The sequence below is a fragment of the Suncus etruscus genome, chromosome 2 (assembly GCF_024139225.1).
Source record: "Suncus etruscus isolate mSunEtr1 chromosome 2, mSunEtr1.pri.cur, whole genome shotgun sequence".
Classification (NCBI taxonomy): Eukaryota; Metazoa; Chordata; class Mammalia; order Eulipotyphla; family Soricidae; genus Suncus; species Suncus etruscus.
The window spans coordinates 10,459,307-10,485,567 of record NC_064849.1 but is presented as its reverse complement, the minus strand read 5'-3'; the positions used below and the strand labels follow the sequence as shown (position 1 = coordinate 10,485,567).

At 51.2% G+C, this 26,261-nt stretch overlaps 1 protein-coding gene across 1 annotated transcript; it reads left to right on the top strand.

Moving 5' to 3' along the window:
- EMP2 (epithelial membrane protein 2) lies at positions 1 to 25,256 on the top strand. The gene is made up of 5 exons (XM_049768530.1): positions 1 to 63; positions 21,219 to 21,365; positions 22,407 to 22,500; positions 23,748 to 23,894; positions 24,906 to 25,256. The coding sequence occupies exons 2-5, from the start codon at positions 21,288 to 21,290 to the stop codon at positions 25,088 to 25,090; spliced, it is 504 nt and encodes a 167-aa protein (XP_049624487.1). The 5' UTR covers positions 1 to 63; positions 21,219 to 21,287; the 3' UTR covers positions 25,091 to 25,256.
- Positions 25,257 to 26,261: the final 1,005 nt, after the last annotated feature.

Sequence of the window (26,261 nt, the reverse complement as noted above, 5' to 3'; positions counted from 1 at the left end):
CGCCTCGCGCCCCAGCCCGTCGCCCCGTCACCCCGTTTTCGCCGCTGTCGCCGCCAGCGCCCGGTGAGTCGCCGATCGCGCCCCCGAGACGCGTGGGGGTGTATTCGGGGGCCACGCCCGGGCCTGGGGAGGGCGGGGACCTCGAAACCCCCCTGCAGGGGCTCGCCCAAAGGGGGTCCCCCCAAAATTAGTGGGGGGCAGGGCGTTCCCGGGTCCCTGGTGCTACCGAGGCGCGTCCCTGCAACTCCAGCGTCGCCGGATTGGATTGCAATTGCGCGCGGGGCGCACAGCTTTCCCGGCCTCGCCAAATGCGCCCGGGACCCCGAATTCCACCTCCCAGACCCAGGACCGCTTCCTGCGGGCGGGAAAAGTTTGGGGAGGAGTCAGGGCGGTTCCCCTGGTCCCGCCAACTTCATTCCCCGCGCGTTCCCTCGTCCCCAGGCCCCGGTCCTACGGGAGGGTCTCCTGCGCCAGGTTGCACCGTCTCCAAACTCTCGCCCCTGCCTTCACCCGGCTGGACGGGTCAGTGGGTCCTCCCAGGTGCTGCTGGGCGAGGACCCATTTCTTTTGGTCTTGGAGAAGTGGGGACTCCCAAAAAGGCGGCCTGGAAAGGTGTGTGTGGGGGGATTTGGAGAGCCCGAGATGGAGGAGCGAAAAGGAGGACGGTGCATTCTCTGCACACAGGCATACAGATAGACGCTCGGGGGGAGATTATAACTAGGGGGCGGACTTGGGGGGCCTCAGAAATGAGTGCTGTTTCGAGATACGGGACTCTTTGGGGGTGCACTTCACTGACTAAACCCGGCCTTCTGTTTTGGAATGATGCCAGAGGTCCAGTTTCAGGACTGAGGACAGGACAAGCGCTCCCTCTACCAACACCCCCCACATTTAGCTGTTTCTGAGGACACTTTGGAGGGAGGCAGAAGAGGTGATAAACCTGGGAAAAAGAATTGCAGTGTTTCCCGCAAAAATCCCATTCTTTTCCACACTCTGAACTTTGAAAGGCTGATTCACAGGGGCCAAAGGAGACCCTTTGGGACTGGGCCAGAGGAGAGGAAGGATCTCTGCAAGGAAATAGCTGGCTATGGAGGGATAAGACAGAGACTGGGGCAGGGAAATGGTGGCCGGGTTCATCGACGTCGAGCAAGTTCTAAACTCCTTGAACTCGGGCCTTTACTATGGGCTGAGGGGACACGGTGTCCTTATGGGGCTCTGAGCACCCCTGTGCGCTTACAGGAGTCAGAAAATACAGGAAGCTAGGATGAGCTGAATACCCCCCAAAAATCCTTCTCTCTGCCACCGAGTCTCCCCAGAGAATCCATCCTGGGATAAAGTAGGGAAGAAGGGGATGGGGGGAGGGATAAGGGCCCCATTTCCCCAGAAATCCCTGAAGCTGATGGAGCATTTAGGGTATCCTGGTGCCTCCAGAGCGCTCTAGCTCCCAGGTGCGGGTTTGGGGAACCAGGTGGGCCTCTGTCCTGAGGTCCTTGAATGCCTGGGCGCATAGAACCGCGTTCAACCTCCAACCTCCACTCGTCCCATCCGTTCCTTTTACCTCCTGGAGATGCCAGGCGGGCGGGTTTCGGGGAACGGGGGCGTGGGGGCGCCCCTCTGGAAACAATAGGGCCCCCGCAAAGTTTGCAGGGCTGGGCCCTGAGCCGAGGGTGGGGCGCCCGCGGGGCGGGAAGGGGGGCCCCGTGGGCGCGGCAGGAAGGCGCCGAACCTGTTTCCCCAAGATCCCCAAGAAAGTTTTTGGGTTCCTGGGCCTCCACCTCCTCCGCTGGGGATTGGGGCGCGGGGGCGGGATCCAAGAGTAGGTCACACCACCTGGAACCGCCTCTGGCCTGGCCTTCAAATGGGGACATTGAGATTCACTTGCAACCCGGGAATGGGTGTTTGCGGTGGATGGGGCACAGATGGGGCAGGCGGTTGGTGAGGGCAGGGTGGGGTGTGGCCAAGCCGACGTGGGTGTGGCCACACACTAGGGGGGTCATGTAAATGCTGGGGTCTTGGCCAAGCCCCAGTGGGCTCTTGTAGGGCTTGGCTTGGGCCTGTGGGGGTGGGGCCAGGTAGGGATGGGATGGGGACTAAGCCCCTTGGTATGATGGAGCCAGGTAGGCCCAAGTGGGCCCATGCAGGGAGTGGCATGGGTGTTTGGGGCAGGGCCAGGGCATCCACTAGGACCACTAGGACCTTTGCCTTTTTCCCACCACTCCCACTTCCACCTAGTGGACAAGGCTTTTTCTGCCTGGACTGAGCTTTTTTTCTCCAAGACCCCTTTTCTCCACCCTGAGCTCATGCTAAAAAATAAAAAAGCTCAGGCCAGGGGACGGAGAGATAGCGTGGAGTTAAGGCGTTTGCCTTGCATGCAGAAGGACCGGTGATTAGAATTCCAGCATCCCATATGGTCCCCCAAGCCTGCCAGGAGCGATTTCTGAGTGTAGAGTCAGGAGTAACCCCTGAGTGCTAACGGGTGTGACCCAAAAAGTAAAAAAAGAAGAAAAAGAAAAAGAAAGCTCAGACCAGTTTTGAATCTTCCAGTGGTGGATGATGGGGGAGGGGGCGGTTATCTGTCCTAGGGTTTCTGGACCAGGCAGTTGATGGCAGCAGCTTGAATGGGACAGAGCTGAGGGCCCTTGGCAGCTGGCTTGGGTGTGTCCAGGAAGGAACAGGAGTGGGTATCTTCGGGTGTCGGAGCCCCACTCCCCATGGTGGGCTATGCTGGTCTCCTACCAAGTCAGCTGCAGGATCTCAACAGGAGGGAAACAACCCATGAGTCTGGCTTCCCCTAGGGACAGGAAAGGGGGGTGTCCAAAAATATCAGGGGGTCAGGGCCACCACCTACAGAGAATGCAGCTGGTAATTTGAAACCCAGGGTGGGACCTGCAGGTCCTGGTGGTGACAGCACTGGCCTCGCCCTGGCCCAAGAGTCAAAGGGACAAGAGCTCTCAGCATTCCAGGCAGAGAGGGGGAACTTCAGAACAACAAGAGCTTGATAAAGTTCCTGAAAGGTGGTAGCCCTAGGCTGGGCGGTAGAACCTTAGTGAGAATGGCCTGGGAAGGGTCAGTGGGAATCCAGGAGGGTTCTGAGAGCTGGGGGCTTTCATCCAGGAGGCCTCAAGTTTCCAAGTTCACGTATGGATGGAAAAAGGGGAAGGAGGATAGAGATGTGCTCAGGCAGTGGTTCCTCTCCACGGAGCACAGGGGTCTCTGGGGCCCCAGCCTGGACATTGTTGGTTTGGGCCTGGGCAGGACATAGCGGGAAGAAGGGTTGGAGGATCTGCGGGTGGATGGCTTTGTCCACTACCCAAGGAACAGCTGACCCAAGAAATTGGATTCCCTTAAGTGACAGGATTCAAGGGTTTCTATTCACCTCAAAGGGAACCCAGATCTGATTCCTGCTCACTAAGGACTAGGTAAATGGCATCAACTTCTAGAAGCTGCCTAGGGATCACAGGGCAAGAGCTGGTGGAGAGCTGGATGATCTTTGGCATCAAGATTGTCCAGAGTGGGCTGGAACAATAGCACAATGGGGAAGCTTTTTGCCTTACACATAGCTGACTCAGGTTCCATCCCATATGGTCCCCAGCATCTTCTATGGTCCCTTAGCACTGCAGAAGTGATTTATGAGTTCAGAGCCAGGAATAATCCTTGAGCACTGCTGGGTGTGGCCCCTCACCCCCACACCTGAAAGAAAAAAAGATTGTCCAGACTTTGTTATCGTAGGCAGGAAGTTAAAACCCCCTTTGCAAATGGCTTAGCATGAGGGCTCCTGAAGCTGGGGTGGGTGGGGTGGGGTGGGTGGCATGCAGGAAGCCAGGTGGCAGATCTACGTTTCTGATCCCAAATTGCTTTGACAGCTTTTTCCTTAGAATGAATGAAGGGTCTCTCTGGGAGGAAACGGGATTTCAAAGGATTTCAAAGTCGCCTTGTTAATAATCTTCCACTAATGAATGTTTTCCCAGTCTGTTATCAGTGCCAGGACAGGCTTTAAGAGGTCAGTAGCTGAACATAAAACAAACAAACAAACAAAAAGAAAGGAGAAGTAATTATGTGTTTCCCTGGGTTGGTCTGAAAAATAAAAGCACACAATGATCTTGTTCTATTAGGCTGGTAATTAGGCTGAAATCAAGTCGATTTCTTTGTTACAGTGATTGAACTACATGGTACCCGGATCACACCTTTCCTCCCCCCAACTTTCCCACCCCTGTGTTCAAAGCACATGTGCTCTTGCCCTTGGAGGCATCTCCCTGGCCCTGGGGACATTTTTGAAATAAGATAAGAAATGAAGAAGAGTTTGGAAAAACCATGTCACCCAGGGAGAGATCCTTGACATTGCACTTCTGACCACACGAAGATTCTGAGATACTTGTGGGCCCCGCCAGCTCTTTTTTGCAGATCCCCCAGAGACACCAGTCCCAACTTCCAGTATTTTGGTTTTTTTTATTTGTTTGTTTGTTTATTGGGTAGCCAAATTTGGCAGTCCTCAGGAATTATTTCTGGCAGGCTGAGGAGAAACATATGGGATGCCAGGGATCGAACCTTGGTCAACCATGTGCAAGGCAAATGCCCTACCCACACTGTGCTATCACTCCAGCTCCTATGTGCTTTGTTTTTGGAGGCAGCCACACCCAGCCATGCTTAGCACAGAGCACAGAAATTACTCCTGGCCTTGCTGTGGGATTGAACCTGGCCAGCCTTGTGCTAGGCAGGTGCTTTTAGTTCTGTTCCGTGGCTCTGCCCCAGGGAGTTTCTCTTCCCGAAGGCCGGTGTGCACTTGGGGGCACAGTGAAGATAAAGGGTACCTGGTCAATCCCCTTGGAAGGGGTTCATGCTCTGAGGCTACAGGGCCAGGAAGTTTTCTAGTTCAATGAAGTGAGTGCTCCCAGATCACTCTGGGCCAGTCTTGGTGAATGGGTCTGCAAGCCTGCTGGAGCCCCTGGTTACCTCTGCACCAGGAAGGCAGTGGGAGCCGAGACATGAGGGATGCTGGCAGCCAAGGCTGATGCAGGAGGCCATTTGGTGGGGACGGTGCCCTGCACCGAGGGGCTAGGAAGCCACCAGGAAAGGGGCTCTGTGTGCTGGAGAACACGGATATAAGTGTGGTGATGTACAGTGGACACAGGAAGGAGAGAGGACAAGGCAGAAGCAGCCCCCAACCAGCCTCTCTGTGGGCCACAGGACACATGTGTCACATGCTGAGGCATACAAGTCTTGTCTCTGGGTACCATTGCAAGAACATCACAAGATGCTACCAATTTGTTTTGGGTTTTTTTGGCCATACCCAGAGGTGCTCAGGGATTACTCCTGGATCTGCACTCAGAAATTATTCCTGGCCAGCTGAATGGATCATGAGGGATGCCAAGGATTGAACCTGGTCATCGGTGTGCAAGTCAAATGTTCTCCCCAATGTGCTATCACTCTAGCTCAGAGTGGCAGAGGCCCTGGGTTTGAACCCTTTCCCCATTCTCTATGTGGTGATCTTGGCTGCTACAGCACCATTAATGAACCCTGGCACAAGCCCCAGGGTGCATCAACGACCAAATGTGTGAACTCAGGACACAGAGCAATAGCAGAGAGAAAGGGGGAATAAGAGTAGCAAAGCAGGGGGCCGGAGCAATGGCACAGTGGTAGGGTGTTTGCTTTACATGCAGTTGACCCAGGATGAACCTGGGTTCCTTCTCTGGCACAACGTATGGTTCCCCCACCCCCACCCCCCAGCCTGCCAGAAGTGATTTCTGTGCTCCCAGCCAGGAGTAACTCCTGAGTGCTGGTGGGTGTGGCCCTCCCAGCAAGAAGTAACAAAGCAATAGGTGGGGGGGATGGGACGGGGACAGGCAATTTCTAGAAAATGAAACTAAGGAGCTGGAGTGATAATACGGCAGGGAGGGCAACACTTGCCTTGCATGTGCCAACCTGATTTCATCCATCTGCCTCCCATAGGGTCCCCCTGAGGGCCACCAAGAGTGAGTCCTCAGCGCAGAGCCAGAGGAAACCTCTGAGTATCACCAGGTATGGCTAAAACAACAATAAAACAAACAAAACCCAAACTAAAAACTCGCTATTTCCTGTGTATGATGCACATAAAGAAAATAGTCTGGAAGGGTAAAATGAAATGACCCCTGAGGTAGCCTCTGTGGAGAAGGGACAGACAGGGACAGGCACTCCCATCTCATCTGGAACCCCCTGGCATGCCATCTTGTCCCACCCTTGCGCCACCTCATGCCCATAGCACAGTGCCCATGACGCTGTCTCCCCCTGAGTCCCACAGGGAATGGGTATGGGGTGGATTTGGGGGTTGACAATTGGGAAAGGACTGTGGATCCAAAGGGCACTGGGCAATGGCACTGAGACCCAAAAGTGCCATTTGGCTATGAGATATATTCTTCCAGGAACCCCCATTGTGTGCAGCACGGCTGCCCTTAGGGGTTCTTTGGAGAAGAGGGAGCCCAGGATGCTGCCTGGAGTGTAAGGAGAGAGACCTTGGTGGCATCCTAAGGTTGCACATAAGTGTCCTAGCGGCTATGGGGATGGGGGTAGTAGCTTAAGCTGAGGTTCTACCAGTATCCCCAACTGCAATGATTCGATAGTCACCATCACTGTGGACTTTTTGTTTGTTTATTTTTTTGGGCTACACCCAGCAGTGCTCAGGGGTTACTCCTGGCTCAGCATTCAGGAATCGCTTCTGGCAGTGGACCATTTGGGATGCCAGAGATCAGGTTATCAAACCCGGATCAGCTGATTGCAAGGCAAATGCGCTACCTGCTGTGCTACATCTCTGACCCCATTGTTGCTGTTCTTTGAAGATATCTATTTAGTGTATGAATAGATAGACATTTGTTTAAATTACATTTATTCATAGATTGTTTATAAATATGTATTCACAGGTTTATTTATCTATGTATATTTATATCCATTTGTTTATATATTTATTCATATTCATTATTTGAACATAAATATTCATAATAGCATCTCAGCATTCATCCTAACTCTTGCTCTCTTTGATGTCGCTGGGAATGAAATGGGTCCCTAGCAGTCGGGCCTGTCATCCCCATCTTGTAGATAAACACCAGGAATCTTAGGAAAAAAATTCTCTGGGGGTGACAATGCGATGCAGGGGGTTGAACTTGGACCACTTGGTGCTCAAGTCCCTATTCAGCCCTTGGTGCCACTGCCCTGGTTTAGAGTCTTACCATGTTTCTGAAAGTCACAGGGCCCGTATCAGGATTGAGGCTCAAGTCCCAAGAAACCCACAGACCCTGTTCCTTCAGCTGAATCCTCACTTTTCATTACTCATTGATGTTATTTGAGGCCCTCCCCAAGTTATGTTCTGAGGGTTGCTCCTAGGGGTACTATGGCCCAGCAATAAAATACTACTGGGAGCCAGTGGTTTTGGGGTCCCATGGTTCTCTAGGAGTTACATGGTGCTGGGGATGAGACTCAGGGTCTCACATATACCAAGCTGCACCCCGGGGCCTTTGAACTGTCTCCCTAACCCACTGTTTGGTTTTCAAGACAAATATCCTCTCCTCCTCTGAATAAGCCTAGTCCTTCTAGCCAAGAATGTTCTAGAACTTAGATGTTTAGGACTTGTGTTGCATCCATCTCTTGGTGGACACACACAAATTTCTCCATCATGAGCACCCCCATTTCCCTACATCCCTTCCTATCTTGGCCAAAAACTACATCACATTAGTGATTCCAGGGTGGGAGGGTGGTGGCTGTGCATTGTAGAGGGCATGGCGGGAGGGGCTGGGAATATTTAGGGTGCAACTCCTCCCTCCTCCTGGGACCTCATGAGCTCCAGTGTGACAGGGTCACTGTGACTTTGTGTCAGCTTGACATGGGCCACATTTTCCAGGATGGAACTGGAAGGAGGCTTTGGCATGGTTATACTTGGGGGAGGGACACAACCCCTTTACTGCCCTCATGGGTGTGTGTCCCCGAGATATTAGTGACATTCATCATTCACAACTCCCGCTTCTCTAAGAATGAACCCAGTAAAGCTTGTACCCTCAAGGCAGCCCTGGAGCTTGTGGTGGGCCAGTCAACCAGGCAGGAAGGATCAGAGCTGCTAAATTGACACTGCAGGGGTCTCCTCCAGGTCCCTGTGGGGTGTGGCTTACAGTTCCCCCTTCCTTTGAGTGTTTCTAGAAGACCCTAGGAAGTCACCAGTTCCCAGCTTCCCTGTTGAGGGTCTGACTGGGTGGTGACACTAGGCTGACAGAACCCAGACCTGGATGTCTGGAGTAGTTACTGGTCAGTGTCTGTGGGAGGTGGCAATTGTCACTTATTCGGAGTCCTCCTGTTCCTTGTACCTAGTCAACTGCACCTGATCTCCATGGGAACATCTCCTGCACTGAACCCCAGTCTCGGATCCATTGTGCCTGACCCCTGGAAGATACCAATAGTCGGGGGTGGACCCCGCCTGTTCGCCTGATGTGGGTGTGCAAGAATTCTCTTCTCCCCACTGGCCTGTCAGTAAGTCTGGCCATGCCAGCCCAGGGCTTCAGTATCAAGGTCATAAACTGGAGTCTTGCTCCAGAAAGTAGTGCAGGCAACAGGCCTGAGCACTCCTTTTTAGGGCCAGGCACCCTGGAAAAGCACATGAAGTGCCAGCAAAGACTTTCACTGATTATCGAGATAAGAGAATAAAAACTCACCCATGATCTATGCAGAGTGTGTGTGCGTGTGAGCACATGTCTACATGTGCGGGGGAATGCAGATATGTATTGTGCAGATATGTGTATGTGCAGGTATGCTATGTGTGCATGTAGACATGTGTGTGCCTATGTACATATACAGTTATATGTGTTACATTGGAAGTGTGTGTGTCTGTGTGCCTCCACATACATGGATACCTTGTGCTTAGTCTGAATTCACACCAAATGGGTGTCAACCAATGCTCGGAACGTGGTCATTTCTCAGTTCATGAAAGTGTGAACTCTGGGGCTGGAGAAATAGCACAGTGGTAGGACATTTGCCTTGCACAAGGCCGATCCAAGAGGGACCCAGTTTCATTCCCAGCCTTCCTGGGGCGATTTCCGAGTGCAGAGCCAGGAATAACTCTTGAGTAATGCCAGGTGTGGCCCAAAAACCACTCAATCACTCAATAAATAAAGTTAAAAGAAAAAATGTGAACCCTGGGGGTGGAGCCATAGCACAGTGGGGAGGGCATTTGCCTTGCACGCTGTCAAACCAGGTTCCATCCCTAGTAAGTATCCCATAAGGTCTCCCAAGCCTACCAGGAGAGATTCCTGAGTGCAGAGCCAGGAGTAAACCCCTGAGCATCGCTGGAAGTGGCCCCAAAACTAAAACATAGAATAAATTTAAAAGGGTGAAGCCAGCCCTTTGCTGCTTATTGAATGGATCTGGGCAGCTTCTCACACTGGTGGGAGTGGAAGTGCTTACCTGGAAGTTCAGGTTCCATTAATGTTGACTGTTCTCTAGCTTCCCCAAACCCTGTTCCCCCTGCAGGCCCAGGGGGAAGGGCATGCTCTTGGGGCCTTGGGCTGGAAGAGTTCGGTCCCTCAAGCACCCAGCAAGAACCTGGGGAAGACCAATGCTCCTTCACGCTCTTCTCTGGGTGTGGGTGCCTTGCTGGGTGATACGGGCAGGTGGCTGTCAGCAAGAACAGGGCTCCCTCTATTTTGTCTGTCCCAGACAGGAGAGCCCCAGCTGCTGTTGATGGGTCTCACTGAGTCCCTCTGTCCCTTCCTACCCCGTTGCATCCCTGGAGCAGGTCTTCCGCTGCACCCCCTGCAGGCAGCCGAGGGAGCTCCATCACCCTGCACTTGTTTCCATTTATTTGGGAGCCAATATTTGGGAGACTTTGACAAAGATGCACTTTCTCCTTTGCCTTATACTTGGTCGACGGGGTACGATCCCCTGCATCCCATATGGTCACCCGAGCTTGCCAAGAGTGACTTTTGAGCTCAGAAACAGGAGTAAGCCCTAAGCACTATCAGGTGCAAAAAAAAAAAGGAACCAAAAACAAACAAAAAGATGCGCCTTTCTGTCCAGGGGTGGTTTTATGTAAAGACAAAGATGAGACTCGAGCCCATGGCAAGGTTTTAGCTTTGCATAAGGGACTGAGTTTAGAAAAACCACCTTTGAAAGCAGAATTTCTCAAACAGAGTGGGGATAGGAGTCCTGTTAGGCTCCCTGGACTTTTTGGGAGGGGGCACAAGTGAAAATCATGTCAATGGGAGGGGCAGAGTCCTTGATTAGAAGGTTAATTGGCAGGATGGGAGGGGGGCTACAGGGAGAAAACTCAGTCAGAAAAGATTGATTGGAAGTCAGAGCCATACCATGGCTCTGTAGTCAGTAAGGAGGGTGTTTGCATGAGGTCAGCATAAAGCTGACCCGGGTTTGATCCCTGTCATCCTATATGGTCCTCTGAGTCTGCCAGGAGTGATCCCTGAGTGCAGAGATAGGACTAAGTCCTGAGAATCACTGAATATAAGAAAAAAAATATTGAGAAACATAGTTCTAAAGTGGGATCCCAAGTGCTTTGTGGATCACTCCTGTTGAGATTTAGAGATCATTTGAAGCATCAGGGATCAGATTGGGTTTAGGTTTATGCAAAGCAAGAGATTTATTCGGGGAAGGCCGTCCTCTTCGACCGAGCTTGCAGCTTCGGGAGGGATGCACATGGAGCGGTGAAGGAGGAAGGGGACACCTGCCTAGCCAGCCAGATCAGCTGAATCAACCCTGGCGATCAATGGGGTGACAGATGTCGCAACCAGATCATCCTCACATCCTACAAAGCAAGAGATTTAATCTCTCTCCAACTCTGATTTTGGGGGGGGGTTATGGGCCACACCCAGCGATGCTCAGGGGTTACCCCTAGATCTGTGCTCAGAAATTACTTCTGGGAGACTTGGGGGGACCATATGGGGTGCCAGGGATCAAATCCAGGCCATCTACATGCAAGATCAACACCCTACCGCTGTGCTATTGGTCCAGCCTCACTCTGAGCTTTTTTACCCTGTTGTTTTTTTCTTTTAAGACTCTCTTTTAAACTCCCCTGCCTTAAAGAAGGACAAAAAAACCCTCCATTTTCTGCCTGTGTGACTTTAAAACTTCCCGTCATGCACGACATCCTGTGTCAGCTTAGAACCCTGGCCTTGGACAACTGCTTTCAGCAGCAACGGGGTTTGGAGCGGGATTGAATAAACAATGTTTTGTTTTCATTGTATTTCTCTTTCCCAGCACCCTCTATTTATGGCCGACCATGGTGAGTTTCCATGGTGGCCTGAGTGACCTAAGTCTTCCTTTCATAACGATGTGATGAGCTTTTAAAAAGTGACACACGGTGGGTTCCGGTGACCTCAACCTGGCGGGCTGTGTGGGTGGGTGCTGCAGGGATCCTCACATAAATAAATAAATAAATGAATAAATAAAAAGTGAGGCAACCAACCCTGACCTTCCCAGGGCTGGCAGGAAGGGTGGGGTAGGTGGGGGGAAGGTGACCCAAACCTCTCAGGATGGCACCTGAAATGGCCCTCAAATGTCCACCTTGGTCCAAGTGATCTGTTGTCCATTTATTTTATTTTTATTTTTTTGTTTTTTGGGTCACACCTGGTGGTGCTCAGGGGTTACTCCTGGCTCTGTGCTCAGAAGTCACTCCTGGCAGGCTCGGGAGACCATATGAGATGCCATGAGTCAAACTGGGGTCCGTCCAAGATTGGCTGTGTGCAAGGAAAACACCTTACCACTATGCTATCACTCGGCCCCTGATGTCGGTTTTTAATCTTCCCCCCTCGAGAGGTAACTGGAGCAAAGCTGTAGGGGCTTCTTCCCATTGTGGGGGGCATCCCCTGAGTGGTGACAAGTCATCCGAAGGACCCCCAGCCCCATGGGGAGGGCAGAGTCCTGGGTTAGTGCTTCTATGAAACTCGTTGAGCACAATGCTGGGCTTGATGGTGCCTGGACAGCACATGGGCTGAGCTTTGCTGCCTTTACCCGCCAGCAACCCCGGGAGGCAGGAGCCCTGGGCTTGTGCCCATTTCACAGATGATCAAGCTTGAGCCCTGCATGGCCAAGCTGCCCAGCTCCAGTTCCATGAGGCAAATACCATCTGGGCTCCTGTGATTCTGACAGTGCCACTTCCTGCTGGCCTTCAGCTCTGGTTCCTCTATTTCTCTCTCCTGTGTCAGTTCAAGGACTTGTTCCCTCGACTCCAAGCAGTGATACCCAGAACCCTACCTCAGCTCTGAGGAGCATTTCCTCATCAGCTTGGTCCACATGTGGTTTCCAGGTTACCGGGATAGGGTCTGAGAAGGAAAGAATGACCCTAAGCCAATGGCAGCGGGACTGAGTGGATGCGCAGTTTGACACACCTTTGCTTCACCTTGAGCTGCCTTATCCAAGCTGCCCACTGGTCCACTGGCAGACTGTGTGCGTGTCACAGGTGGTACACCCAGCCATGAGCTCAGACCGATCAGGTCAGAGGAGGATCCTCCTGGCTTTACACTCAGGAATCACTCCTGGCAGGCTCGGGGGACCATATGGAATGCCAGGATCGAAGCAGGGTCAGCTGCGTGCAAAGCAAACATCCTCCTCACTGTACTATTGCTTGGCCCCATGGAGTTTTATGTCTTAGCTCTTTAGCACTGTAAAATCAGGCTCCAGCTCTTAGTCCCCCCAACATGGTTGTTACGCTCCTCCCTAAGTCCCCTTCTAGTTTTATCCCTGGGCTTTGCAGGTCCCACCTAGCTGCTGGTTCTCTGCACCCATGCATAACTATCTTCTGCACAGCCTTTCCTGTGGCTTCCTCTCCCGTCCACACTACATGACGTGGAGCTCTATTTCCCCCGCATACACTGCCAGACCCCAGACTGCAGCTGCATCCCTGGACCAATGTGAAAGCCACAGTTGTTAAGTCCTTCTGCCTTCCCAGGAGTGCTGCTGCTCTGTGCATGTGCCAGGCCCCAGAATGTCCTATCTGGGTCCAGCCTGCAGCTTCACTTTAGGGAACTGAAAAGGGGGTGTCCCTTAGTGCACCTCGACTGTCTCTGCTTCTGTCCAGGACCAGACATTCCCATTTCCCACCCCAGAAAAATGCACCTCGCTGCCACCCACCTTTCTCCTAATGGAATGTTTTCCTGCGGATCTGACTCCCTACTGGCCTCCAAAGCCAGCCCAGCCGTGTCCTGGCCCTGCCCTGGCCCTGCCCGGCACTCACCCTGTTCCCACCAGCCGCTCTGGGCGTGCCCAGCCTCTCCCTGCTTGGGGCCATGTCCGGGCCAGCTGGAGGTCACCTCTGCCAGTGCCCCCCTCCCCCTGTCCCCGCATGCACATTGGGTCATCCCCCTTCCCTGCGTCCCCACAGCTTGCTGTTGTCAGGGTGTGGTTATTTTTTTCTATGCCCTGTTTTGCCTGTTCCTTTCACTCCTGGGGATCTCCCAGGCTCCCCCCACCCAGCTCCAGAGTGTTAGGCAAAGGGTCACTGCAGGAATAACTGCTCCATTTTTGTTATTTTTTTCCCTTGGGGGGCACACCCTAATATGCTCAGGGATCACTCCTGGCAGTAGTCCCAGTACCCTATGGGATGCTGAGGATAGAACCTGGGTCTATCTGTGTGTATTTCTGTGTGCAAGGCCTGGGTCTATCTGTGTCATTTCTGTGTGCAAGGCCACCGCCAGCCCTGCTCCACTGTGCTGTGTTGGGGCTCTGGCCCCAAATGCTGTTTTGAAACAGTGAGCAAGACTGGGCATTGCCACTGGGACTGTGCCACCTGCCCGGCATGCTCTGGAGGAGGTGGGCAGGTGGGTGACTCAGATCTCTCACCTGCCAAGTGACCAGAGCCCAGTGCCCTGCTCAGGACTGTTCCCCTTGGGGGGTTGTAGAATGCAAGAGGAGGTGCTTACTACTGGGAGAACACCGGGTTCCGAAATTTGCCTATCTCCCACCCCCACCTGCGCTCTAAAGTGCCCCTTTGTGATGCCCGACGTGAACCACTTTCTGGGGCTTGAAACCGGACCACCCCCAAGGGAAGAGGAAACTGGGTCACTCCAGGGCTAGAGATAGGCTCTTGTGCCCAGTCACGGGTTCTAATCCAGGTCCCCGTCTTTCTGGGCTGTGTGACCGGCCAAGTTGCTCAGCCTTCCTGGCCTCATTTCTTTAACTGTTGGATGAGGCTCTTGGCAGCCCACGTCCTGGTGTTTCTGAGAGGAGCGCACGAAAGAGTCTGTAGTGCCAACCAGGCCAGTGGGCAAGGTAGGTTTTCTCCCAGTGACTGAGACCAAGACCCCAGCCCAATGCATTTTTCTCCTCGCTTCTGCTCTGGCTCGTGGCCCCATCCCAGGGGCCCTCTGAAGCCGTTTCTGGACAGTCAAGGGCTGGCGCTTTGCCCAGAAGCCCCAGCCACAGTAAGCAAAATGGGGCCATCCAGCACATAGGGAGCGCCGCTGTCCTGGGGCCAGGTCGAACAAGCGCCTAGACGCCGTGGTCTGGCTGGAGTCCAACAGGCCAGGAGGTGGGCTGACCTCTGCCTTCCTGAAACCTTCACCAAGTGAGCCGCCGAACACTGGGGTGGGGGAACCTCCTTGGGTGCCATGGGCCACCCTCCCTTCCTCTTGGTAAGGAACCCACTGCCAGGCACCCTTGGCCTCAATCAGGAGATGAAAGTGGAAGAGGAGTTTGTGAATGAGGAAGGACCCTGGAGTTGCCCCGCTGGCCCGCATGGAGTCAGGAGCATCCTTCCAACAGTCTAGGCTAGGCCCGCATCTTCCAGCCATGTTTAAGACCCAGATGATAAGGACCATGTCCCCCCACATCCAGGTCAAGGGACAGTGCACCGGCCATACACTGCTTCTTGGCACAGACTTGAGGGTAATGCAGGCAAAGGTTAACAGGGTACAGAGCCGCCTGGCAGGCCCGTGGTGCCCTCTGGCCTGGTTTGGATGAGGCCCCGCTGTGATTTCTCCCAGGCTCCCAGCACATGAACTCACAAGGTTGGAGTCTTCGCTCTGAGAACCTTGGAGAATCACTGGAGACCTCTGTGGGCTTCAGTCTTTCATCTGTGAAATGGGAAATAATGATGATGCCCTGGCCAACCAGCTCAGAGAATGGACTCAAAGTGGTGCCATGGGACACCTTGGGTGTGTATGTGTGTGTGTGTGTGTGTGTGTGTGTGTGTGTGTGTGTGTGTGCGTGCGCTGCAACCTCACCCTTTTAATCACTAGGAGTCTCCTTTCATGTGAGGTGACCCCTCTGGGCACCCCTCCTTGGGGAGCTGCCTAAACGACTTGTCTGTCCCAGGAAGGCAGAACTGGGGAGCCGAGCTGGCTGGATCCAGTGTACAGAGGAACAGTTGCATGGTAGGCAGGGACTGTCTTTCTCTTTCCAGATCATCCACTGCAGCTGTCTGAACATCTGGAAAGAGTGAAGGGAGTGAAAAAAAAAAAAGTGAAAGGAGTGGGGGTGGGCAGGAATGGAGGCAGGCAGTGGGGAAGAAAAAAAAGAGAAAGGTGGTAAGAAATGGAAGGGAAGTCGGAGTTCTTGAAAGGGAAACCTGTAGACACAGTGAGCTGTTTGGACAATATACGGTTCATAACATAAGCGACAGTTGCTGGCATGTGTCATAGAGTAGTAGGGTGACCAGGGTGACGGCTGGAGTACCTCATCATCCCCTGGCAGGAGATCAAGCCTATCCACCGTCAAGGAAGCAGGAAATAGAAGCATATGAGTGTTGTTTGAACATACAGGGGGCAGCAGGGGGCGACATGCTAGAAAATAGGGTTCAAGGAGTTGATTCTGGGGATGGATAGGGCAGAGTCCGGGGTTGGTTTTTACCACCTGCCTTTGGGCCTCTCTTTGTCTCTCTCTTTCTCTCTTAGTCATCCATATATCGTGTAGATCAAACGTGTTTTTTTTTTTAAAGAGAAGTCCTGCAAACGGGAAGATGAATTCTAAAGAGGGGCATAAAAGCTGCCACCCTCAGATGGGTCAACACCCAAACTCAGGTGCCCTTTACTACCTTGCCCCACCCTGAAGCTGGCCCCAAAGGGAAACACCAGCTTTGTACTGCCTGGGAGGAGTGGAGCCTTCTGGGAAATGCTATTAACGGGTCCTTTGATGAAAGGGGAGGTGCTGGGGAGAGCTCTGACTCCCCAGCTGGACCCTGCTGTGCTGTGCTGCTAATGTGGCCTCCCTGGTTCTGTTCCCAACTCCAGATAATTCTTGGAATTTTCTAGAACTATAAGATGACAGTAGATAGATTTCTATGGATGGACAGCTGGAGAGAGAGGATGGGTCACAAAAATAAAAGTAAGGGGCCAGAGAGATAGTACAGTATACCCACTTGCATACTTGCCTTGCATGAGGTCAATGGGATTTAATCTCCCAGTGAAAAGGTTCCAGAAATGGGCCAGGCCAATGTGGCACAATCCAGAAGCCTAGGACCCTGGCTGAGGGGTCATTTGTAGAAGGGAAAGTCAGTTGCCTACAAATGCATGCATTGCCCAGAGAGTTCCCTAGGGCATGTTTAAGGTGTCCCCATCATGCAGGGAACCTCAGAATGTTTTCAGGTCAAAGTAGTGAATGTAGAGGTAGATCTGCAGGACAAGTCTTCTGGAGAAATAGAGGGAGTGAATCCCAGACATGACATCAAGATCTTTTCATGCACCTCGACTGAGCCTTCCAGCTGGCCAGGTCTTAAGACCACTGATGATTGGGCCGGTGAGGTGGCGCTAGAGGTAAGGTGTCTTGCAAGCGCTAGCCAAGGAAGGACCTCGGTTCGATCCCCCAGTGTCCCATATGGTCCCCCCAAGCCAGGGGCAATTTCTGAGCACTTAGCCAGGAGTAACCCCTGAGCATCAAACGAGTGTGGCCGAAAAACAAAAACAAACAAACAAAAAACAAACAAAAAAGACTAACTGATGCAGCACTAACAGCATCCAGGGTGTAGAAGTCAACCAAAAGAGGCAAACCAACAACTAAAAGCAGGGCCGGTGCCAGAGGACAGTGGAGAGGGCACTGGCCTTGCACATGGCCAACCAGGGCTCCATCCCTGGCACCCCATATGGTCCCCTGAGCATGCTGGGAGTGATTCCTGAGAGCAGTGCCAGGAGTAAGTCCTTAGCAATGCCGGGTGTGGCCCCAAACCCAAACAAAATAAAACAAACAAAAATAACCAGCTCTCTGGAACAAACACATGCAAAGACAGAAGTTTTAAGGATGGGTGTTCTTTGGCAGTGTCATTTGGAACAGCAAAAAAAATAATGACGTAAAGGCCATCTAAAAGAGAGATGTTGGGCATAGCCACATACAGGAATTCCAAGACTGAAGTGCCTTCAAATGCTCCAGGAAGAGATTCCCAGGGTTCTCACTAGGTGAGAGAAGAGGCCTCACCTAGACTGCCCCACCACTTGCTTGCCCTGGTGGCTGAGTTCTACCAAATCTGGAAACGGACCCTGGATGTCTTCTCCAATTAGAATGGTTTGAGTGCATAAGGGGTGGGATATCCGCCCTGAAGTATTGCTTCCCCAGCCTGGAAAAACGTGAAAGGTAGACATTAAGTGTTCCTACCTGAAAGGGCAGGAAGGGGAGGAAGTGTTTACAAGAAACTGAGTGGTTTCCTTTAGGAGAGGAAGAGGGGAATAACCTCAAAGAGAGAGAGAAAGGGAGACTTGGCTCAGAGAACCGGGGCAAAGGGATGTTTATAGTCCCTTAAGAATTCATGGGCTTTTCCCTTCTTTGGGGTAATTCCCTCCAATCCTCTACTAATTAGCAATGTCCTGGGTCCACTAGCTCTCTTCTGACCTGCCCCATTCTTGGCCTTTTTGTTTTATTATGTTTTGCTGGTGTTCAGAATTTCAGGTGTTACTGTGGAAGAATATTAAGTAGAAGCTGCCTATTTCTGTTTCTCCAATACTCTGGATGGCTAACATTCCTAACCCATTTCTAGCCACACTGTAGGCTCTGAGACCTTTCACTAAACACTGGTGAAGACTTTCCTTACCCTCCTACCATTTCCTTTGCAAGAGTCTCTGGTTGAAGCCTGAGGTCACGCCAGGAATTACATCAGTGCCTTCTACATTCTAAGCATTTGACAAGTACCCACAGGATTTTTTTTTTTTTGCCAACCCTGAAAGCCATCTGTTCTTTCGTTTACCTATTACTTTTCTTAAATGTTTCACTTTTTATGCTAGAGTACATTTGTTTTGAGGAGGGTATTGTATATCGCTGCTAAAAATGATCTGACTTCCTATAAAAAAAAACAACGAAGAGGCTTAAGAAGAAATAGAATTGTTAAAAATGTTATTAAACTCTAGCTCTGTGCTCCAGGCTGCCCAAAGTTCTGCTTTTGCTTTTTGTTCAAATAAACAAACAGCAACAAAATGCCCTTAGATGGGCCGAGAGATTGTACAAGGGTTAAGGTGATTTCCTAACATTAAGCTGTGACTAACAGCATTTTCCCCTCTTCTTTCCTTTTTTTTAGATTATATTCAGCATCCCCCCCCCCCTTCACACATATGTAGTGAACATAGGCTAGCACCAAAATGAATATTTTTCCTTGGTGGATGCACAAGGATTTGTATGAGGAATTTTCCAAGTTATGATCTAGTTAATGGGATATCTATGCACCCTCCCAAACCATGTCCTACAACATTTGAACATGTGGACATTGAAAAAGACTGAGTCCAAACTTTTTCCTCCCTCCTAGAAATATTTATGTGTGTAAATCATTCATGTCATGGGCACTGGGCAATATGTGGAAATGTTGTCACTGAGTTGAGGGCCCTGCCCAGTGAGCCTGGCATTTGGGCATTCCCAGATGATATTAAAATAACATGGCATTTCGGGTAGCACATGAGCCTTTTTTCTGTGAGCGCCAGAAAAGCATCTATTTGGAGGCAGCCTCAAGTGGCAACTCAGAATGACGCAGGCTTAGACAAAGGGGGAATTTGTCCTTGGAAGAAGAATGAGAAGAATCCTGGGCTGGTTCACTGGGTTCCTCCAAGGGATGCCTTTGCGGAATTGCAGCTGGACCATCCAACTGAGCTCTGGGACCACAAAGTTTCCAGCTCCTTCACGAGTGTTGGTCTCACAGAGAAACCCTAGGTGAGCCTAGGAGAGTGCCAGGAGGAAATGATTCTAGTTGTGGCCCATCATTTTTCCAGATGAGAAGAGAGAGTCTACCAGGAGAAAGTGGAATTTGGTGCAATGTGACTCTATGTGTGACAGAAGCAACAGAAAAGGCTATTGTGAAGGATTCTATTTGAGAACTTCAGTGTACAGGCTTTAGCCACTACGGTGACATTTTGACAAGAAATTCGATTTGTCCTTTGTCCTCAAATAGGTCCCCCACTTAATGTAGCTTCCCCACGATATAAATGAACCTTGAAAAAATGGAGTGAAGTCAAGAAGCCAGACAGTGGAGGAAAAAAAATCTATAATTCCATGTGTATGAAACATTCAGAACCACCCACAAGAAGCAGATGAGTGGGTGCCGGAGACTGAGTGCAGGGAGAGATGAGGAGTGACTAATGGGCTCATGGTTTCCTAGGAGAGTGATGGATTCTTCTGGAACTGGAGAGTGGTGAAGGCAGGCAAAACATAATGAAGGTATTAAATGCCACTAATGGTCACATGTCCATCATGTGTATGTGTTACCACAATTTTAAAAGGACCCTGATGGTAAAACCTTACATATAACTGATCCTAATATGTTCCCTGGCACCACAATAGGCCCCTGAGCATCACCAGGCATAGCCTAAAACTTAACAACAACAATCAAATGGGGTTATAATGATAGCACAGTAGAGAGAGTGTCTGCCTTGCATGCAGCCCACCAGGTTTGATTCCCAGCATCTTATACAGTCCCCCAAGACTGTCAGGAGTAACTTCTGAGTGTAGAGCTTAGCACTGCTGGGTGTTTCCTAAATCTAAAACAAACAAACAAAACAAAATGTTAACAAATCACCAATGTTTGGCACGAATGATGAGTTGGTCTGGGGTGTTGGTAACATACTTTTCCAATGAGTGTGGTTGTTGAGACCCTTCATTGGACATCCGCATGTCACCTAACCAAGATAATTGGGTTCAAGGACTTTCTGGACTTTCCTTCTTTGTTTGAAAGCTTTGACATTCAGACCTTTTCTTCTCCCCCCCCCCCAAGACTTTTTCTTCTCTCCCCCCCCCATACACCACCCATCATTCATGTTTATTCATCTTCTTCCTATTTTACTGTCAACAAGTCCAGCTCAGACAAGTGTCCCCCCCCCCACCCCCCCCACAGTGCCTTCTAAGCAGGTCTAAGCAGAAATATTCTCTTCAGCTTGGCTGAAACCTGAGTCTTTCTCAGGATTTCCAATGTCCCTGGACCATCACTTCCTGCTCCGTATTATTTGGTTTATCTGGTCACAGTCAAAATTTACCCTGAAATTTCAGCCTCTAACATCCAGTGATTCAGAACTCCAACATGAGGGCCCAAGGAGCCAGAGAGTGAGGAGGCTGCGACATACTACTGGCAACATCCTCTCTGCACCTCATGTGGGGAGGGAGCATGGAGAAGTCACACCTGATCTTTGACCTGGAAGTGATTCCCTTCTTTGCACTTGGAAGTGAGGCCTCCAGCTTTGCTTACAGCCCGGGCAAGGGTTCATGTCAGGCTTAAGGCTGCCACCTAGTGGCAGGCAAGGGAGACAGAGAAATACAATCCTCAAAAGTGCCCAGCAGGAGATGAAATGGCAGTTGTCTGTCACATGTGTTTACATGTTGTGGTTGCTCATGTTGAGATTGGGATGGATGGAGATGAAGAGGGAGAGTGTTTGAGCATTTTCTCCCACTGACCAGATCATGGGGGGTTAAGCAGTGGTGCTCCCTTGCACTTTGGTTCTCAGCATAACTGGTCATAACTACCCATATACCCATATAGCCCAAAACCCATCACTATCATATACTACCTTCTCTGGTGCCACACACGATGGCCTAGTGGCTTGGGAAGAGCATTTTGCACCCTCAAAGCTCTTCTTTCCTGTCCTGTGCTGGCTTTCCAGATGAGGGGTTTTGGGGGAGTCTCATTCCTCCTCCTCTGGGATTATTTGCTTACACTTTACACCTGATTTTGTCTGGGAGGGGAAAGAGGGAAGGAGTTTTGCTTTGATTACCCAAAGCCCCTAAAGTTGACAGTTGGCTTATCTCTTCGTTTTTTTTTTTTTCCCCTTTCTATCACTGACCAGTTTGCATTGCCTCTCTCACCCCTTTAGCACAACCTTCTCCCTCCTTCCGGGCTTGAAACTTGGCCGCTTGCCCACCACCCTCCGTGCCCCGCAAAGATGCTGGTGCTATTGGCTTTCATCATTGTCTTCCACATCACCTCTGCGGCGCTGCTGTTCGTCGCCACCATCGACAATGTAAGTGTTTTCTCTGGCGTCTTTGTGCCCAGAGTTGGTGGAAACAGAAAGAAGAATGTTCCTGCAGTGGTCATATTCTGGGGGGGGGGTCCCTTCCTCCCTGACATCTTGAGTCAAGTCTCCCGGGTAACAGCTCTGGGGAACTTGGGGGCATTCTGTTGGCTTGGGGACATTCCTCTGAGGAATGTCCAGAGCCTGGAAATAAGTCTTTATTTTGGGGGGAGGCATATCCATCGGTGGTGCTTAGGGGTTACTCCTTGCTCTGTGCTCAGAAATTACTCCTGGTAGGCACTGGGAACTCCCAATGCAAATGCTTCTTACTGTGCTATTGCTCTAGCCCTAATTCAAGAGTTAAGTCTTGAATCTGCTGCACTGTTGTCTCTTGAGGCTGGCATGCTCTTCCTTGTGGGGCATCCAGGATCTAGTACAATATTTAGCAGCCTCCCTGGTCTCTGCCTGCACTATCAGAAATGCTTCCATCCCTAGATGTGATGGCAAAAGATAAAGAAGCAGGTGCCGAGTGATAGCACAGAGGTAGGGCATTTGCCTTGCACATAGCTGACCCATGTTTGATCCCTGGCATCTCATATAGTTGCCCGAGCCTGCCAGGAATGATTTCTGAGCGCAGAGCCAGGAGTAACCCCTGATTACTGTCTGGTTGGCCCCAAAACAACAAAAATGCAGAATCACAAGGGCAGAGGGATGTGTATCCATATCGGGCTCTCCTCATCCCGTCCCAGGCATGGCTCATGCTCTCCCCAACCAGTCCTGCATGCACATGTGCGCGCGCGCGCGCGCGCACACACACACACACACACACACACACACACACACTCACACACATCACGTGGTTTTTGTGGAAGTTGTCATTCACCACAGCTGCGCCTCTTCTTGCCTCCACCCTCTGAAGGCCTCCTCCCTCTTTCTTTGGGAACTGGGAGAAATGTGGGGTCCTCAGCTAGGCTCAGCCTGGCCCAGAATCTAAGTCTGCATGACAGGTCTTCACCCTAGCTTTTCTCTGTGTTTTCATCCGGGTTCCAGGCCTGGTGGGTTGGGGAGCATTTCTACACGGACCTCTGGAAGCTGTGCATCAATGGTACAAACTGCACGGACGTCTTACAAGAAAATCTTGAAGGTGAGTGAATGGCTGATGGAGTAGCAGGGGAGAGGCTGAAGGGCATCTCTAAGCTGGGATCCACTTCTCTCCCCTGACTGGAACCCCAAGTAGCTGGAGCCAGGGGTCGTGCTCAGGGTCAGTGGTGGCTCAAAACATCCAGAGGCCCCGGGACTCCCCTCTCCCTATAAACCATGTTTCTCTACCCGCCCTCCCCCCCATCCTTCTCCCCACAATTGCTAGCCCAGACAGAGCCTTCATTCTGCTTTCTCTACTTCCACCCTTCTGGAATCTTCTCCCTCCCTCCTTTGAACAAGTCTGGCCTCTCAATAGGCTTACAGGCTGTGCTAACTGTAACGCTAACTGTGTCCTCTTGTCTCTGGCCAGGGTCTGTTCCCAGATTCTCAAAATGTTCTGCTTGAGAGGCTAGAGCAGGGGGGAGGGCATTTGCCTCGCACGCAGCTGATCCAGGTTTAATCCCCAGCATCCCATATGGTTCCCCCGAGCCGTCCAGGAGTGCTAAGTGCTAAGTCCTAAGTGCTGCCAGGTGTGGTCCCAAAACAAAACCAACTAACCTCCCCCACAAAAACCAAAAAGTAACAACAATAACAACAACAACAAAGAAAAACAAACAAACAAAAAAACCCACCAATCAAACAAAAAGAAAAGTCCTGATCAGGAGTGGAAGAGATAGCACAGTGGTAGGGCATTTTGTTTGATTCTTTGCATCCCATGTGGTCCTCCAGCCTGCTAGGGGTAATTTCTGAATGCAGAGCTAGGAGTAATCCCTGAACGCCGCTGGGTATGGCCCCAAAACCAATCAATCAGTCAATCAATAAATAAAGTTTAAAAATAAAAAAAGAGGGGCCGGAGAGATAGCATGGAGGAAGGTTGTTTGCCTTGTATGCAGAAGGATGGTGGTTCGAATCCCAGCATCCCACATGGTCCGTCGAGCCTGCCAGGAGTGATTTCTGAGTGTAGAGCCAGGAGTAACCCCTGAGTGCTGCCGGGTGTGACCCATAAACCAAAAAGATAAAAATAATAATAAGTCCTGATCACCAGATAAGGCTCCCAAAAGATGGGGACCCCCCACATCTTACCCCCCAGAACAGCTCCTTGAGAAAGGGATCTAGGAACCTTACCCAGACATGACTGACTTCAAAGTGGGGAAGGCGATGGGAATGAGGGCATGGGACTGCAAAGCTTCAATGTCTGAGTGCTGATGGGGTGGGGAGGGGACCCGGGGCTGAGTTATGGCACCCCCGCAGGCTATACCACACTGCAGGCCGTGCAGGCCTCCATGATCCTGGCCACCATCCTCTGCTGCGTCTCCTTCCTCATCTTCCTGCTGCAGCTCTTCCGCCTGAAGCAAGGGGAACGCTTCGTGCTCACGTCCATCATCCAAATCATGTCGTGTGAGTGACTGGGGGACCTTCTGAGCCAAAGCCTGGAGGTGTGGGCAGGGAAAGGGAATGGAGAGGGCTCCCAAGGGACCCAAGGGGGCTTTGGTTCAGGGAGCACATTTTTCTTGGCTGAAATTTACTTCTTTTAGGGGAATCAGGGGATGTTCTCCCCTTTTCATTTTCTTCACTGCTTTTGCATATGAGCGTGGATGGGGTGAGCAGAGGTGGGCAGAGATAGCCCACAAAGTCCGGGCGTAGAAGAGGCTTTGAGAATTGACAGGCTGCATGAAATTTGTGTCTGGTTTTCTTGATGATTCAGACTCACAAATGTAGAATCAGAACCAAACCAGAGCTGGAAGGGTCCAAGCGATACCGTAGTGGGAAGGTCATTTGTCTTGCATGCAGCTATCTTGGGTTTAAACGTGGCATCCCATATGGTGCCCCAAGCCCTGCTAGGAGTAATTCCTGAGTGCAGAGTCAGGAGTAATTGCTGAGGACTGCCAATTGTGGCCCCCAAACAAAACAAAACAAAACAAACAAACAAACAAAAAACAAATAGCTATAAACAATCTACATCATGATCATGGTTGGTCTAGAACCATGATCAGCATCTCTGATCATCATCCCCTCAGTTTTAAGGTGAGGCCAATATTTCTATGATAGTGATAGAAGATGGAGCAATGACAGAATTTGTAATAACTTGATCTGTTCCAGCCCTGTATCTGTAGGAATCCAAATATCTTAATAAAGTTCTTTCTGTTTCACGATACCAATGATATTTGGGTATTTTGTACACAAGATTTGTGTACAAAGCCTGAACTATTTCCTCCCTGACTGAGACCCTGGCATCTGCTCTGGGCTGGGTGGGCATCTATAAATTGGGTTCAACTAGATGGTGGAGGTGGAGGGGCAAGGGCGGGACTGTGTGCTGGTGTCAGCAGAGATTTTTCCAGAAGAACCAAATGCTCTCCTCATTATGGCCGACCCCGGCACACTGATACCCCAAACCCGTCCCTCCCACAGGCCTCTGCGTCATGATTGGAGCTTCCATTTACACAGACCAGCGCGAAGACATTCATCAAAAAAACCTATTTTACGCTGATACCTTGGATGGCAGCTATGGCTACTCTTTCATCCTGGCCTGGGTGGCCTTTGCCTTCACCTTCATCAGTGGCCTCATGTACCTGATTCTAAGGAAACGAAAATAGGACTGTGACACCGAGTCCAGGCCCTTCCGGAATCCATGCTCAGATCATAACCTTTTTGTATATAATCTTGTGCGTTTGTGTGTATGTGTGTGTGTGTGGTGTGTGCGTGCGAGCACCCGTGTGCGAGTTTTCTGGCAAACATTGTTCCCTTTCAAAACCAAAGAAAGCAGTTTGTGTCTTGAGTTCTGAGGCCTCCATGCAGCGCCCAGCCCAGCCAGAAGTCTCAAAGGGAATAAAGCCTCCAAATTCCAGCCACATTCTTAACCACCAGGATGGGGCTAGAGGGTGAGAAAGCTAGGCTAGGCAAGCTCCTCTGAGCCCCTCATCTCAGTTTCCCTTACCATCTGTTCCTGTGTTTATGGCAGAAGATGTGGAGGGGGTATGGTATCCAGCTGCCTCTAACCCAGGTTTTGGAAAGGCCTGTCTCTCCTCCCCCACCTCTCCAGAGCTCAGGGCTGCACCCCCAAATCTGCCTTTCTCAGCAGCACCTGGGAGGGACTGTAAGGTTGAGCCCCCACAACAGCCCCACCCCCCAGGTGAGCTGAGCAGTTGAGTCCCCTAGTTGAGACAGGAGCTGCCTCTAGACAGGTCAAGACCTTGGCCAACAGCTTCTAGAATCTTCTGCTCATGCATAGCTGCTCACAGCTAGACCTCAGGCATCTCATGATCCCTCATTCAGAGCCAGAGTCCCTGATGGGAATGTGGGAGGAGAGGGACCCCTCACCCCAAAGAGGACCTTTCTCTGCCTTCCAAACTGCATCTCTCTGCCCCTGCTAGAGGATCCACCCACCCACCCATCATCTGTTGGCTTACATCTCAGGGAGCCTGGTGGGAATGGGGTGGCACTTTTGGGGCCTCCAGTCTCAAGGAAGAGACAGATTAAAGGACCGAGGCCATAGCTCATCGGGAAGGGCTTTATAGCCTTGCACATAGCCAACCCAGGTCGATTCCCCGTCACTCCATATAGTCCTCTGAGTCCACTATGAGTGATCCCTATGTGCAGTCAGGAGTGACCCGAGCCACAGGGTGTAGCCCCAAAACAAAAATATAAAAAGGAAGAGGCATTCATATGCCCAAGAAGCACCAAATAAAGGAGCACTAAAGGAGACCAAGGAAAGGAGCATCAAATGAAAGAACACAATAACAAATCATGATGAAACAGCAGAGCAGG